Here is a 16,258-nt window from a genome sequence, read left to right as displayed (position 1 = left end):
CAGGCACTTCCGATTTCTCCTCACGGAGCGGGTGCTCTCGGCCGCGGGCGCYGCGGCGATGTTGGTGTCGTCAGCGTTTGCGTCACTCCCTCTTAAAGGGGAAGTGGTACTTCGGGAAGGGCCGAAGTTGGGAGGCCGCGGGAGTCGAGGTGCCGCGGGCGGGGGGCGCCATGTTGCGACGCGCAGGGCCCGGTGCCGCGGGATGGGTGGGGGTGGGGGGAGGGAGGTCGGGCCAGCGGCAGGGCGAGGGCGCAGCTTAGCAGCTGGCGGCTGTTTGGGCCGAGCCGGTCCAGTAGAAAGTCTGAAACGTTTCTCGCAGGTGACACAAGCCCAGGCGGTCCCGTCCCTGAAAGGATTCTCTGTCTTCTCAGGGCCTGAAGATGAGCAAGGCCGTAACGACCTCAACGTACGTGCGCTGCCTTCGCTACGGCCTGATGAGGCAGCTGGCAGATTTCATTGATCCGCAAGAAGGATGGAAGAAGTTGGCAGTAGATATAACCAACCCTTCTGGCGAAAGCAGATACAACCAAATGCATATAAGGTCTTATGTAGAAGTCATGTATTGTAGCCTTACCTATTTAACTGTTCAGTATAAATATCACTGGCTCCTTGTTATAACTTCTTACCATTTGTTTGTCTGTAAGTACTTTTAAGAGTGACCTTACAGTACTGTTTCCTTAGGGAGCTCAAGATAATCCTAATGGTGCTGTAGTTCAGTTTTAAGACAAGCCATAGCYGGATAAAATTGGCCAAGGAAATTAGAATTAATTGGAGCCCTGGAAATAAATGCRTTTAGAAATAGAGCATTGGCTGGGAAACTTTATGTACAACTGGCTTAAATACATTGGTTTYACTGTGCAGCTCAAGACAAGATCAGCAAAGACAGATAACTGGAYGGATAACCATAACTTCTGATCCTCACAAGACACTTTCTCAAAAATAAACAAAAAAACCCCACCCTCCACTCTTCTCAGGAATGTGGGGAGCTTGAGGCCAGAAATTAACACATTTAATTGAAATGTAATGTCAGCAGCATTTTATTAACTTCTGGTTGTTTGAAGACTCTTCAGTCTTCAAGCTGTTTTAAAGGCTATGTGATTTAAACTATGTCATCTTGGATTTACAGGCTTTCTTGTGATTTTAGCATAAGGTTTTCATTTGCTTTCATCTTAAAACATTTCTAGAATAATTTCTCAGAATAATAGATCTCAATTTCTTTCTAATTTTTGTTTTTAAATATTCAAAATGAAGTGTGAAGGCCAAAGAGAAGAAACATTATCCATTTGTTGTGTTACACTTGTGCTTTCTCCTGTGTTAGTCCCATATATGTAGGTGGACTGTGTTCTAGACAAAATGTTGAAGTTGTATGTTGATGCATACTTTTAGAGTTTAAATATCTGCTTTATACCTACATTTTTTGAAAGTCTGCAAATAATTGCAATGTACAATTSAGTATATTCTCATTTTTTAATTTCTTTTCATTTGCCATTAATCTTTCTTCCTTATTTATGTTTCTSCAGGTCACTTTTTAAAAAGTACGTTTTAATTTATTTTTTTCAGGAGATTTGAGGCATTTGTACAAATGGGAAAGAGCCCCACCTGTGAATTACTCTATGACTGGGGAACAACAAACTGTACRGTTGGTGATCTTGTGGACCTGCTGATTAGGAATCAGTTCTTAGCACCAGCAAGCCTTTTGCTTCCAGGTTAGTGTTACCCGTGTATACTTTTATGTGTTTTCAGTTTTCTAAGATATTAAACAGCTTCACAGTAACCTGAAAATCAGAAAGGATCAGCTCAAAATAACYAAAGTGGCTAGATTTTCCATTATGTATAATAAATTTAATAACAGTTCTACAGATTTTTTTCAGTGTGTTTCATGTTTAAATGGAGTTCTGCAATTTATACATGCATGCTGAATATAACATTCATGAAGCTTATATGTTTCCTAATCTGAACATTAATGCCAACATTTATTATCTGTTTTGTTTTTTTTTCTATTCGTACTATGGTTAACGCTTTTCTAAATTTTATTTTCAGAAGCTGTAAGGATGGSAGAAGAAGTTACATTACCTCTTTCTTCACAAGAAACCATTCCTATACATGAGAAACAACTGCCTGTACAGGAAAAACAAGTGGCATATGTAACGCCAGTTTTAGCTCAGGATACTGAGAAGCAACCTTCAGCTCCTTCCTACTTAAGTCAAGAGAATAGCAGCTTATGGTTTAGTAACACAGGTAGGCACAGAGTTTAATAAAATTAAAATGCAATCTCTTTTGCTAACTTATCCTTAACACCGTGTGGAATAAATAATAGGAACGTATTACAAGTATTTTGCTATCACTGTGCATCTCGTCTATGTTCATGTTGTTCTATGTAACTATGAATGTGGCCAGTGGTAATAGAGATCAGAAACTGAGATATACCTTGCCGCTTAGAAGGCTATGTGATGAAGTATTTGAGTATTAATTAAAYTGTAGTTTTATTTTGTGCTGCCCACAGTCCTATTGCCTTCTTCTGATACTCATTTTGTTGACTGTTTAGCATCTTGTGAATCTTATGTCTGAGGCGTGACTATGAAGTCTGGAGAAGAGATGACTGATGGGAGATGCTAACTCCAGAACTTTATAATACCATTACAAATACAGAAGTGGTGAATAGAAATTGACTGTTTATTGTCTATCCTGATACATGAATTAGGCAGTGTCAAATTAAGCTTGCAGGTAGCAGATTCAAAACAAAAAAGGAAAGGCGGGGGGGGAGGGAGGTGATTTTTCATGGAATTTATTTCCTGCCAAAGTACTCTGCGGTTGCTGAAAGGCTGTATGGACTCATGATGGAGATGAGCAAGTTTCTGATGGATTCTTCCTCCACGGTCTGTTAAATAGAAAAGCATCATTTTTGACTTAAAAGTACTTGGATCAAACTGTTGGAGGTTAGGAAAACATTCTAGGAAGGTATATGCTTGGTCTGTTCTTACCTTCCTAGAGCACCACTTTTTGGTTGCAGCTGTAAACACCATGCAAGTTAGATACATTTTTACGTTTGACCCAAGGTGGCTATATCTGTCATCAGCTGCATACTAAATTTCATTTACTTTAAATGACAGAAGATTACAATCAGAAGGCTGCTGCACAGCTAGTTGTGAAGAAAATTACTCTTAACTAAATATAATTTATCTACTTTTCATTTTCTCTGATACCTTCATCATGAATCTGAAAGTAGGGCTCCATTGAGTCAGTGTTTGTATGGTGACAAATTTTTATTTTAGTAGAACTGAAGCAGAGGGAATCTGTTGCTCCAAAAGATGAAAACGTACTTCGGTGCTAAATGGTAAACATGTCTTTTAGATCTCCACAATTTTTGGTTTCATGACTTGGAAAGCGTTACCAATAATTTTGATACACGACCAGAATCAGCTGGAGGTAATAAACTGGGAGAAGGTGGCTTTGGAGTTGTGTTCAAAGGCTACATCAATGGCAGAAACGTGGCTGTCAAGAAACTTGCTGCTGTGAGTTGTCCTGGATGTACACTTTTTTTTAATGACTGCGTGCCTGTTGTATGGACTTGTTTATCTATAGAAACCCTGTGGAAAATGTTGAAAGCTATACTTCAAAAAGTGTCACCATTTTAAACTKTAGTTAGGCTGAGAACCTTTAGTCCCATGAGTAGTGGCAGCCAATGCACAATAAATGGCAGATGGGAAGTGGCACTAAGGAAATTTCACCCTTAAGCTCTCTGACACATTCAGATGAGTAATCCATTAGCTGAATATATATTGTCATAGGATTTTAATTTTCGTAGTAGATGTTTTGTGTGAATGATTACTTTGTGTAACTAGTAAGTGCTATTAGTAAGTAACAGCAATTAAATAATATACTAASTTAGTGATTCTGCTGACACTGGATCAATTTGTCCAACAATGTCATGTTCCGAGGAATTAAATAYAGTTTTCTGATATTTCGTTACTGAGTTCAGTAAAAACTAGTTAAGTAGCTGTTAAATTTAACTAATTGAAAGTAAGGCTTACAATTCTTTTGTTTGTTTGTTTGGATGAAGAGTCTTGTGTTTTTAGTATGGCCAGCAATATTAATTTCAAATCCATTTTTTTGTAGATGGTTGATGTTAGTGTTCAAGATTTGAAACAGCAATTTGATCAAGAAATAAAAATGATGGCAAAGTGAGTACAGTGTCATACAATGTCACTTTAGCTTTTTCTGAGAATCTAAGTTGGCAAATTTAGTATGTTTACTAGTATGGTTTCTTATTTTTATCTTTCTGGCATAGATCAAAAWTTTCATACTAAGTGAGAATGTTTCATGTAAAGCATAATTATATTTTGTTCATGTTAATGCACCCATGCAAATACCTGGTTGGTAACTGTGTACAGCAGAGCTGCTACTTAGAACTTGGGGATCAAGTGTTGGTTTTTGTTTTGTTTTGGTTTTTTTTGTTTGTTTGTTTTGTTTTGTTTTTGTTTTTCTTCGAATGTTGAGTGTGTTGCACAGCGTATCTGATTAGAGGTTTTGTTGCCATAGGTGTCAGCATGAGAATCTGGTAGAATTGCTGGGTTTCTCAAGTGATGGTGCTCAGCCATGTCTGGTTTACGAATACATGCCCAATGGTTCATTGCTGGACAGACTGGCTTGTCTGGTAAGTAAAATCTTTCCTGGCTTCTGGGCATCTTGTCTTTGTTAAGATAAAGGTATCTGTGTAATTACCTGTGAAAGAGTAATCAACCRTAGTAGCCAAACAGTGTTTAACTACTGTATTCCAGAAGGAAGACCAATATGATAAAGAGTTTTCTTTCAATACCATTTTATATTTATATAAATATTAATATTTATTATTTTATGCAAATGTGTTAGACCCAATGTTACTTAGTCGAAGCTGTCTGACTGTACAATATGATGTGCCAGTACTGGAAGAAGTACTGGAACTTGGACTTACTCTGCCTGTATGGTGCAGAGCAATGGGTGCTGCAGGATATTKTTCCTGGTTCTGACATTAGCTTATTCTCTCCTTGCTATTGAGGTTCTGCAGCAAAAATACACTTTCCCTTCACTGCTCCTGTGATACCAGTTATAACATGATGTTCAGAGTCTGTATATCTGTTTCTATAGYGTCTAAACAAATGTGAACTACTACTTCTGTGATAGTACTTTTTGTAAATAAAATATTTTACTTTGATTTAATCAAATGACGTTTCTTTTAGCCTTGGCCTTTAAGTAATAAATGGCTTTGTTCTGACAGAGGCGATCTGTGTATGAGAGATAAACTGGCACTGGGCACAATGCCAACAATAAGTCAGCCTTAACCTAGTAGATGAGAGTCCATGTTAATCTGTTAAAAGAATTAAAATTTGCTTTATAATAAGCAAGTGCAATTTATGAGGTTGTAATCTGATGAACATTTTGGACTGGTGCTACTTCCATACCATTCATTCCCCCCAAAATGTAGTTTTGCCTCTTTCTGTATTGATCTACTTCCTACACTGGCTCAAGTAGAAGTTGCAGAGAGAGATGGGTTTGGGAACTGATCAGGCTGAAACTCAGCAACCTTTCATTTTCAGCTGAAGAGATTCCTTTTGTAAGGCTGCACAAAAACTCTTCTGCCTCAACAGGAAGGAAGTGCTGTTGGAGACTGGAACAAGGATCGTTGGGTGGGGAAAGGCCTGGGTATGTTGTTTGGCAAAACTGCTGGCTTGGGCTCATTTGGTTGATGGCGCTCTCATGCTCATAGACACGATTGTTTTAACTGAATTAATGTAGAGGAGGAGGAGYAGGAGGCACAAACTTATAATGTAAATTCAGAAAGTATCTTTCTCAGATCTGGTTGAATAGGTGGGGGTTGTGCATACTGCATGTGTGTACTTCCCAAGTAAGAAGCATTCACTATGATTTTACTGGCCTATTTGGGGTACGGAGTCTTCCGTTTCTCGAAGCCTAGAAACAGTTCTAGCAGAAAATGACAGGAGAGAGGTGATAGAAGGGTAAGATAGTCCTYTTCCCTGGGCAGCTGACAAGATTAAGAGGAGGTTTTGAAATACAKATGTCTTAATTTCTAAAGTCTAGTTAGTAGCATGAACTGAGCTGAACTCTTGGAGGAGAGATAAGTCTAGAAATGCTGGAAKACTGATTTTTCATTGTTTCAGTTACATTAGCAAAAACTGCTTGTGATGTGGAATTCCTTGCTTTGGGTTAAATGTTTCTGATGTCAGTGTTGAAGATACAGTAGATACAGGTAGTTCTTTGCAGTATAGCTGGTCTAAAAGGTCAGAATGAAATATTATTGAGAATACCTTTTGCAGCAACTCAATTTTTTTAAGGCAAAATGTGGGGGAAGAACTGAATGTGACAAATTCATGTGTTTCTGCCTAGGTAGATTAAAAAAATATATATACTGTTAGTCTTTTGCTGCTTTCAGCAAATCATAGAATCAGTAAATCATTTAAAAGATAGCAGGCAGGAGTTAAACTTTGCAAGGATGATAAAGGTCTGTCCAAATTAGTTTGTTTTAGTTTAAAAAAAATATATATATTTTTTTTTTGTTCATAGGTTATTTAGGAGGTCAAGAAAACGCTGGGGCTTACTGTTTATGTATTGCCTGTGTTAAAGTGCTTGAGGTCCAAAACCTATTTCTTGATATTAGATCTTGACCTGAGATACAGAATTGGTTTTTTGGTACTGGGATGTTCCCTCAGCAATAAGGGAGTGACTACCGATGTTTAAAATTCAAGAAGTATGTCAATTTATAATTGACATTAATTGGCCAAAGTGGAATGAGGATAGAGGTAACAGATACTCTCTTTGCTTCCGTTTTAATATCATCTGTCTTGAAGATTGCAGACCATTATTTTTCCCCCTCAGGATGATTTTTTTTTTTTTTTTTAATGAATTGCTGAAACCGGCTTTTTAGAGCCACTACTTTGCTCAGTGAACCACATTATCTTCTATTTTGAGATGCAGAAGGTAACAGAAGCAAYGCGAATGCTGAACTTCCTGGTTTGTATTTTTCACTAAGATTCAGTTGTTATTAAGGTGTCTTTATTTCTGAACAGAAGACTTTTCAAAAGCAGGCAGCTATCTGCCTACATCTTTAATTGCCTTAAAGTCTGRCCTAATGTGCTTTTACATTTGTATATATGTATACATGTATGCATATTTAATGCATTTGTCACCTTTGTACTTGCCCTTCTCCTCTCATTAAAGGATGGCACTCCACCAATTCCTTGGAATACAAGATGTAAAATTGCTCAAGGCACAGCAAATGGCATCAACTTTTTACATGAAAATAATCATATCCACCGAGATGTTAAAAGGTAACAGCTGCTGACTATCACTGTACATTTTTTTTTTTTTTTTTTTTAGTAAAGTCATTTTGGAGAAGACAAACAGAAATAATCATTGCTTCAGCCAAGGCCACAATCTCTTCTGCAGGTGACACCCATCATTGTAATCCTGTGCCCCAAGGACATTGCCAGTACACAGTTGTAAAGATAATTATGAAGTTGTTGTGATCTACCACTGTCAAACAGTATCGTGAGGACACTCAGAAATCCTGTTCTTTGCAGCTGCTGCTAACAAAAAAGCTCCTACTAGACAACGKTCTGACTTTATAAATGGAGAATTTTTAAGTTAAAAATCCATCTTGTTTTTTTCTTTTGCTACAACATTTCTTTTGAATGTCTCCTTGATTTACTATTATTTATTATAAAAAACATTAACCTGACTTGAGTCATGTTTTTCAAGTTCAGAACTCTTCAAAATTAATGTATGTTCACTGGTTTGTTGCATCAGAAAATTTTCTAGGGATATCAGAACTCAGAGCAAGGGTTTGTTTGTTTTGTGTGTCCCTTGTCTGTGTCACCTACCCTGCACCCCTGGTAGCAATTTTCTTCTTTTTCCTTTTTTTTCTTTTTCTTTTCTTTTTAAATACCAAATCAGTCTAAGGGTTTRAAGATGTGCTTAGATGCCATATTTCTCCTGTAAGTTAAGAAGGAGTATAACTGACTGGTTTGATGTTACAGATTAAATATTTAAATAGCTYTCTGGCTTCTGGCATTCTACTAAATATCTATATTGCTTAGGTTTTGTGACCTTCCAGCATGTCAGGAAAGACAAGGTGATTTTTGCTTCAGGTCTCATAGAATATGCTTGCTGCTCTGAGAATTCCTGTTTCTTCTCCTTCCTTCCCTGCTTAAGCCTCTGGACAACTGACTGGAAGGGATGTCTTTTTTACCTTATGCTATTCTGCCCTTCTAACTACTGTGAGTTGATCATATTACAATATTGCTTTTTATCTTCTTTTGCTTGTTTGCAGCCTCTTGCACTGTGAATAGTTTAAAGAGTTTGTGTGGCTGGTGCTGTTCATAGTGCTGCCACTCCTGTGTAAAGCTGTGAAGAACCATCTAAGGAGGTTTACTTCATTCTTCATTTATCTCTACATATAACATGCAGAGATGAATGGTAACCATGATGGCTGTTGTGGAGGTTAGAGACATTTCATTTTCAGAAATGACTGAATTGGTGTTCTCAAAATTGTCCATAACTTTTTGCTCATTTATTCTCAGGATATAGCTGATTTATCTTTACAAGCTTAGCCATTGCAGTAAAACTTGCTGCTGTTGTGCTCTTCGTGGTGTATCAAAATGTGAGCTCTCTTTTGGGCTCATCTCTTCAAGTTGAAAAGCCAAGATTTCCAAAGCTATGATGATATTYCAGTTTCCTGTAGGAGCTGAGCTTGAAATATGAGACCAGTTGGTGGATAGTTCCTTGATTAGTGTTTGGCCTTTTGCAATGATCATGTATTTAACACTTTCTACAGCAGTTCTAATATTAAGAGATCTTTTCATAACTTTGCTAATTTTGTTTAGAAGGCTTGGCAAGCAGGAAGGTGAAGCTAGGAATAAAAGGTTGTAATCATTGCATTTTGTAGGTGTCTGGTTTGCTTATGTTCCAGTRAAAGGGTCAGAAAATGAAGATTACAGTAAATTTAAAGCTGGGTATTTTTAATATGGTTCTCAGTGCTTCAAGTTAAAAACAATAGAAGAATTTAGGTTGTAATGCATCACATTTCAGTGTTTTACAAATGTATACCTTTTAGATGAGCTCAATTTTTAAGGTTTTCTGCAAGAGCCACAAAAACCTGAAATATTTCCACCAGATGAAGTAGAAACACAGCAWATATAATTATTCCAGCCCTAAAATGTGTTCTGTTCCTCTATCCAGTGAGGAATAAGAGTATTCATTTGGCACATGACTTTGGGTAACAGGTACAAAACTTGCTTTTATTGGTTCTAGGTAAAGATTTAGACAGGTAAAGAATTCTATTATGGTCTAATACCCATTTATCAAAACAAAGTATTGTATATTATCCTTTTTAAAGAAGAGTATTCACATCCAAAACATAGGTGTTACATATAACTGGCATTTTATAGGATTTTTCTTGTATTTGTAGGTTTTTGGTATTTTTACATGCACAAGACAAGACAATCTGTGTGTGAATCTGTCTTCCAGGCAGACAGTATTTGTTGGAAATTGCTCAATTTCAAAACATATTGCTGTAAATAAATCAAAGTTGGCTCTTGTATTTCCTTTTGTGAGAAAAAAGTATCTTAAATTTCAAGAAACAATCAAAATAGCACTTTGATTACTAAAGAACTGTTAGTCTGTTAGAAAACCTAGTTACTGTGCTGTTTTGGAGAGCAACCTTTTGTTTGTTCYTTTTTCCTTTCTCAGTGCAAATATCTTGTTAACTGATACTTACTTGCCCAAAATTTCTGACTTTGGACTTGCAAGAGCATCCGTAACATTCACACGAACCATCATGACTGACAGAATTGTTGGAACTGCAGCCTATATGGCACCTGAAGCTCTGCGGGGAGAAATAACGCCYAAGTCTGATATCTTCAGTTTTGGAGTAGTAAGTAGAATATGGGAAGCAGTATATGACTTTATTTTGTAAATGATTAAAAACATACAAAATCAAGAATATCTGAAATTAAACAAGCCACTCTGATTTATCATTTTCATTTTGCACACCTTCCTTCCCTCCCATAATGTACTGTTAGGCTAGTGTTTCTAAACTTTTTTGATTGGCTTTTAAAGCATTTGAATACGTTGATTAAAACTTGACTTTTTATCTGCTGCTATTTACTACTATTCTGTTAAAATGTGAATTTGTGTATGAAAGTCTAGGGTAAAATGACATGCCAAGTTCTAGCTAAATGCAGTTTGAAGTAATATGGAAGAATTATTTCTGTTTGAACACTATTATGCATAAATGTAACTTGGATTGAAAACTTCTTTTAAGAGAATGATGATCTAAAATTGAGTGTTTTGACTATATTACATCAGCAGATGGATGCTGTCCATGTGAGATTTGCCTTAAAGCTGAGTATAGTGCTTATCCAATCAAAAAAGACATCTTAATATTTAGGAGAGCATTCTGAGTAGATCCAAGATCTTGACCCTCTCATTCCTGGCATTTTGCTTCTAGGAGAAGTAGAGCAGGTAGTATTTCTGAATACCTGGGAAATCCTTTCATCGTGCTTTGAAGCAACACAGAATAGGGCAAGGAAGAACTTGCTTTGAAATTCCCAGACCACGCTGCTAGTAAGTGATAATGAAAATAAGAGTTGGAACAGCAGCAAAAATTAAAAAAAAAAAATAAAAAAATAAAAAACGATTGTATAGAGAGAACCGTCTTGGGACAAAAACGGATTCTGTGAGAATATGTTTCTAAGACTGAGGAGCATGCTYCGTTTTTTCAGATGCTATATAGGCTAAGGATTATTGTATATTTTTTTTCTTCTCTTCTGTTTCTCTTGTAGGTCTTACTAGAAATAATAACAGGTCTTCCACCAATAGATGAAAAACGGGACCCGCAGTTACTGGTATTTTCTTTTTACTATATCCAACCTTCCCTTCCCCCCCCACTCCCCAAACAGGTTATGCTGTATAAAATCATAGTCAAGTTCTGGGACAATTCAGTTAGCAAGAAGGTGTAGCTACTTAACAGCTCTTGTATCAGTATTTGTTTTAGAAGTCAGCAGAAGCTTTTATTTCTTCACTGGTAGAAGACTGTTCAGTCTTTGGTGTTTGTTTTATAGAGAAATCTCTCTTCCCAGAGGTTTTGCTATTCCCTGCAAGCCAGATTTCCGTTGTTTGTTTCTAGTTAGGTATTATTCTGCAGGATTATTTGTCTTTCTGGTTATTCTAATTCTGGAGTTTCTYCATAACTCTTCCAGTCTGTGTCTCGTCAATGTGGTGACAAGACTCTTAATGTTGATACTTTGACTCCAGTGCTCCTTTATTGGAAGTATTCATTCCTGTTGAGAGTAATCTGCCTTATGTATACATCTGTCTTTTTTCACAGGCACCTTTTGTTCTTGAYGTATTATGTCTTGTAATCAGATAAAAAATTGTGGTGTCTCTTGAARCTCAGTTGCTTGCAACTTATTATAAAGGTTCTTTCTGCTAATTCCAAAAATGCATGACTATACTTTGTACTGCTACATTTCATTTYGTTTCATTTCTGCTGTTCCACTCATCATTTGGCTTTCTAATACAATACTCTAATTCTCTTTGTTTTGGTACTGTCTTCTCCTATGATGATATTAAGCTTTATTATTGTATTCCTGTTTTACCTGTATACACTTATAGTTTCTCTCTCACCAGAACACTATTCATTTTAGTTGTGTTTTTTTTTATGTTTCTTGCCATTCCTGTATCAGTTATAATCTTTTTCAACTTTACTAATAATTTGCAAATTAACCTTAGGGAAGTTTGGATGTAAGTTGTTGGTTCTTTTTTTTGTAATTACTTTTCAATTAGTAATGCAGCCTATTAATTAGGAAACTGATGTCTCAGATATTACTCTTTTTAATTAAAAAAAAGCTTGAAAGCTTGCTTTTTAATTTTGCATTTAGTTTAAATTTTAATTCCTAACCACATAATACAAATTTTCCTGGAATAATTTTTATAAAAAGGCTTAGTTATTTAGTAAGTGTGAAAGAGCATTGAGTTTTGGATTTTTTGATCCATGGTGTGGGATATTAGATCATTTTCTTGCACATGTTTGAGGATGCCTGTATACTATTAATAACATGTTTTCCTCAAAGCTCTATCTTCTAGAGATAATACTTCATCCTGTTTAGTTCTGTAATGCCCATGGAGAACTCTGTCCCTGTCTAAATTCAGTCCTGAGTRTTGTGTTATTTAAGCAGGCATTTAGCAGATACTTAGGATTAAAAGGAGTATTAAGTATGATTTGATTGGGACAGTTTCTTTGTAATGTATTTTTGGGAGTATGCATGGTCAAGGCAAGGAAGAGGTCTACACAGATGATACGGAATCTTTAGCTTTGATCATTTTGGGGTAGCGGAATGTTAGTTAAGCAATATCAGATTGATCCGTAGGGAAAGGCAGAAGGCAGACAGTTAGAAACTGAAGCCTCAAAGTAAAGATAGATAAAAACACAAGATCTATTTTGGGGAAGCTCCATTAGCTTGGTCAGTTCATCACTGRAGTAAATAGTTGTGTGGTGACATAAGACATCAGTTTCTAGAAAAAGGGCTTTACAAAGTCCACATAAAAAGAAAGGAGTTATTCACACTTAAGCTTGCACATTTGTGTTTCTTTTTAAGTAAGCATAGATACTTCATTGGGCACACTTGTTTTTTTAAAAAATAAAAAGACGCAATACAAAGAAACTGAGCCTTGAACTGGGTAAAAATTATGGCTCTGTGATGCAGTTTACACAAAATTGTAAGGCAATTTTCTTTAAACTGTGGAATAATGATATTAAATTTATATATATATACACACACACACACACACACACACATATATATATATATATATATATATAAAAATATATATATATATAAAAAATCCATTTATAGTCTCAGAGGCTATTTCCTCAGATAATATTGCTGTAATTCTAATGTTGTTGCACAAAGAATTGTCATTTTCTGTCTAGAAGAATGGTTGAGAAAGAAAACAAAGAGCATCCACAAGCAAGTTTTCAAAATATTTGTGTGGATCCTCCAGTAATCCTCAGATACTTACAATTTAAATTCTCTTATAGTTAAGTATCAAAGATGAAATAGAAGATGAGGAAGCAACTATTGAGGATTATGTTGATGAAAAGATGAATGACTGGGATGCTACTTCAGTTGAAAAAGTGTATTCAATTGCTAATCAGTGTCTGAACGAAARAAAGAATAGGCGGCCAGACATTAAGACGGTATGTAGCCTTTCACATTAAAGGGTTATTTTTTGGCCATTGATCTTTTGGTGACAATATCAGTTATTTATATTGCCGTTCATTCCTTTRCAGGTCCAGCAGCATCTACAGGAGGTAACAACTTGAAGTGTTTCTTCTGGTATGCACAAATGTTTTCTAAATGCAGTAGTAAATACAGACTGCCATTAGTATTTAGTGTGACATTATCAGCTGATCTGCTTTCCAGACCTTCCTGGTCTGCATGTAATGTGTGCTGTTGGTCTGTCGCCGTTGTGCTGTTTTTATTAGCAGATTACCTTTTCACATATCCTTGGCCAGTGGGTCCTCAGTATGAGAAAACTGAGAGCCTTTTTTTGGATTAACAAATTGTGTCCCTGGTACATCTTCTCCACAGCTTTTTAAATGCATTTCTATATTAGAATTTGTCTTTAGATCTCCAGGTATCAAGTTTGTCTTCTGCAAAGGCATGACAATAAGAAGTTTTTCTTCAAATCAGTTTCTTGTGCAGATGGACTAGACCTTTTTTTACAGGAGACAAATACATTTAATTGATGTAAATGGTACGTTCTTTTTTTGTGAGAAGASAGTAGTAGTACTCATTTAAAACAAACTGTATAAAATTTTAACTTTGCGAATCAAAATTAATATGGGTGTAAAATATTTGTGAATGTGACAACTGTCTGGATTCAGACTTTTTTTTTAAAAAAGTCTTTGCAAGATTTGTTTTATTCAGATTGCTGCTGCTGCAAAACACTGTTTTAGGTTGTTCTTTGGTTCAGATGTTTTCCTGTCTAACGTGCTCTAGGTAACCCTGCTTGAGCAGGAGTGTTGGACTAGATGATCTCCAGACATCCCTTCCAATCTCAACCATTCTACGATTCTGTGATATAAGCAAAATAATTATATTGCAATGCAAATACAAAACTAGATATGGTTTGCTTCCAGTGTACCACGTATGATGATAAACCTTTTAATGTTTGTTCATAAACTCACTTGTTTAGGAGGAAGACTTAATTACTTCCAACATTCTTTTTATACTTTAGTGGATTTCATATAGTATATTATAAATACAGATAGCTTATGTAACAAGGGCCAGTATAATATTGTTAAGTGCTTAACTTAARAAAAAAAAAAAAAGAAAAAAAAGCATTCTCATACCTACTTAGTCCAAAGTATTTGGAACCTTATATTTCAAAGATAGATGTTAATTTCATGGAAGACTTTTTTTGCATTTCAGGATTTTTTTCTTTTTTTTTTTTTTTTTGCAGGTTAGGGGTGGGAAGATAATCTTGTTTGAAACCCATGATTATCAAAGAACAAAAGAAACTGGAAAATGAGACTTGATATGACTGCATTCAGGGATGTATACAGTTTTGTAGAAAGCATGTGATTTCTAACACTTGCATTTGTAATTTTAGAACTCTACCTGACCATTAACTCATTCTGTATTGCCTTTTAAAATGATAGAAGAATCTAAGAAATGTATCCACTTGTACAACTTCAGTTTTATAGAGCACAAATTTGGAAAAGCTGTTAACACAAAACCTGGCATTATTGCTGCCGATGTTTATTTTTTGCTAATAAAACTTAGGCATTGGGAACAGTCTTYTTATGTTGCTTTTTGTTCTAACACAGCATTGTGTTAGTCTCACTGCATAGAATAGAGCTATACAGAAATTATTGTGGGCCTTGCAAAGAAAGTATGTGTTCTGATACATTCAGAATAAAATCCCTATATTATGCTCATGCTTTAGTTTTAAATGTTTCCTTCAGGTGTTACCTGAAGATGACTTTGAGTACCTCTGCTCTTTACTATGCCTGCAGCTAGCATACATCCATATTGCTGTTCTGAAGCATTTGCTGTAGTAACTTCCCAGTGAGTGCTGAAACAGGAGGAAGTATTTCTGCTCACCTCTAGTATGATGGAGTAAGTTTGTTCATGTAYCAAAAGGGATGTTTTAAGCATTGGGAAAATCTTAGTTGCACATGTGTGAATTTCTGTTCTTCTGTCAGAGTGGACTGTTTTGCCATCGCTTGGACCTCTGCTGTCTGTCCCCACCCAACTGGCAACACTAACTTTCCTCACTCGCTGAAAATAAAGCCATTTCATTTTGAATTTTTTCAAAAATCTCTCTTGCTATCAGTCTAGTGAGGAAAGAAAATGTGAAGTGTAGCTAGTCAGTTAGCTTAGAACACTTTTCCTTAAAAAGGAAGGAAAAAAAAAAAAAAAGCCCCACAGGTTCCAAGAAGGAAACCTTATGGTGTGTGGGGTTTTCTCCCTACAGACTTTTTTTCAAGGCCTTCAAACGGGAAACTGGAAAACCTAGCACCTACAGCTACTACCTGGGTTAAGAGCTCCTGACTTCAGCTTCACTTATTCCCTGCAAAAACRTTAAACCATCCTAGTATGCATCTCGTACCTTGCAGGAGCCATACCTCTTTGCAGTAATTACTGCAATAAAGAGTTCCAGGCTACCAGTCAGTAACTTCTTTAGTTGTTCAAGTTCTCTTTGTGTAAAGGGATGATCCAGTTCTGCAGAACTGGAGCTTAAGAGAAAAGGTGGAGGTCTCGGCTAAAGTTACTCTCCAGATAGCTACGTGGTTGCTGTAGACTCTGTCCTGGAGGGGAAGGAGGTAGGAAGCATCTCCCTGACTGAAAGACCCAAACCTTTTGCATGTTAAGGATCTAGAAAACTAACTTACAGCAATTTAGTCACCCATGAAGGAAATACGAACGAAAAATAGCAAGTAAGGTACTGCTAATTCAGCTGAGACTCTAGAAAGTAGCAGCAGGATAAAAGCAAATCCTAAAGGAAAAAAAAAATCTTAACTCACTAGAAATTGAGCCAAAGAAAATCCCTGTTAAGAAAGCCTCTCACGGAGGGCAGCAATTGCCCTGTTGGCTCCAGTGGAATGTAACAGGCTGTAGTGAGTCAGAGCTGAAGGCTGCATAGTCCTCGGGTCTGGGACGCTGGCCAGAAGTGTCTGCCAAGGGAGGAACAGGCG

General features: G+C 36.4%; 1 protein-coding gene across 5 annotated transcripts; it reads left to right on the top strand.

The window, feature by feature from the left end:
- The first annotated feature begins 14 nt into the window (after positions 1–14).
- On the top strand, positions 15–14,858 carry IRAK4 (interleukin 1 receptor associated kinase 4). Of its 5 annotated transcripts, none has more exons than XM_085318540.1 (12): positions 15–149; positions 372–541; positions 1,561–1,706; positions 2,041–2,238; positions 3,352–3,512; positions 4,117–4,181; positions 4,540–4,654; positions 7,213–7,322; positions 9,742–9,925; positions 10,836–10,898; positions 13,094–13,252; positions 13,346–14,858. In XM_085318540.1, exons 2-12 carry the CDS (start codon positions 381–383, stop codon positions 13,376–13,378), a joined length of 1,395 nt encoding a protein of 464 aa, XP_085174666.1. In that variant the 5' UTR covers positions 15–149; positions 372–380; the 3' UTR covers positions 13,379–14,858. The 5 variants fall into 5 exon arrangements, with proteins under 5 accessions (XP_085174666.1, XP_085174663.1, XP_085174664.1 ...); XM_085318537.1 differs by having other exon boundaries at positions 22–149; positions 320–541; XM_085318538.1 differs by lacking the exon at positions 15–149 and having other exon boundaries at positions 228–541; positions 13,346–13,391; positions 14,521–14,858.
- Positions 14,859–16,258: the final 1,400 nt, after the last annotated feature.

The sequence above is a fragment of the Rhea americana genome, unplaced genomic scaffold (assembly GCF_003343005.1).
Source record: "Rhea americana isolate MKP2758 unplaced genomic scaffold, rheAme1 scaffold_54, whole genome shotgun sequence".
NCBI lineage: Eukaryota > Metazoa > Chordata > Aves > Rheiformes > Rheidae > Rhea > Rhea americana.
The sequence above is the reverse complement of the archived record's forward strand: the minus strand, read 5'-3'. Positions and strand labels throughout refer to the sequence as shown.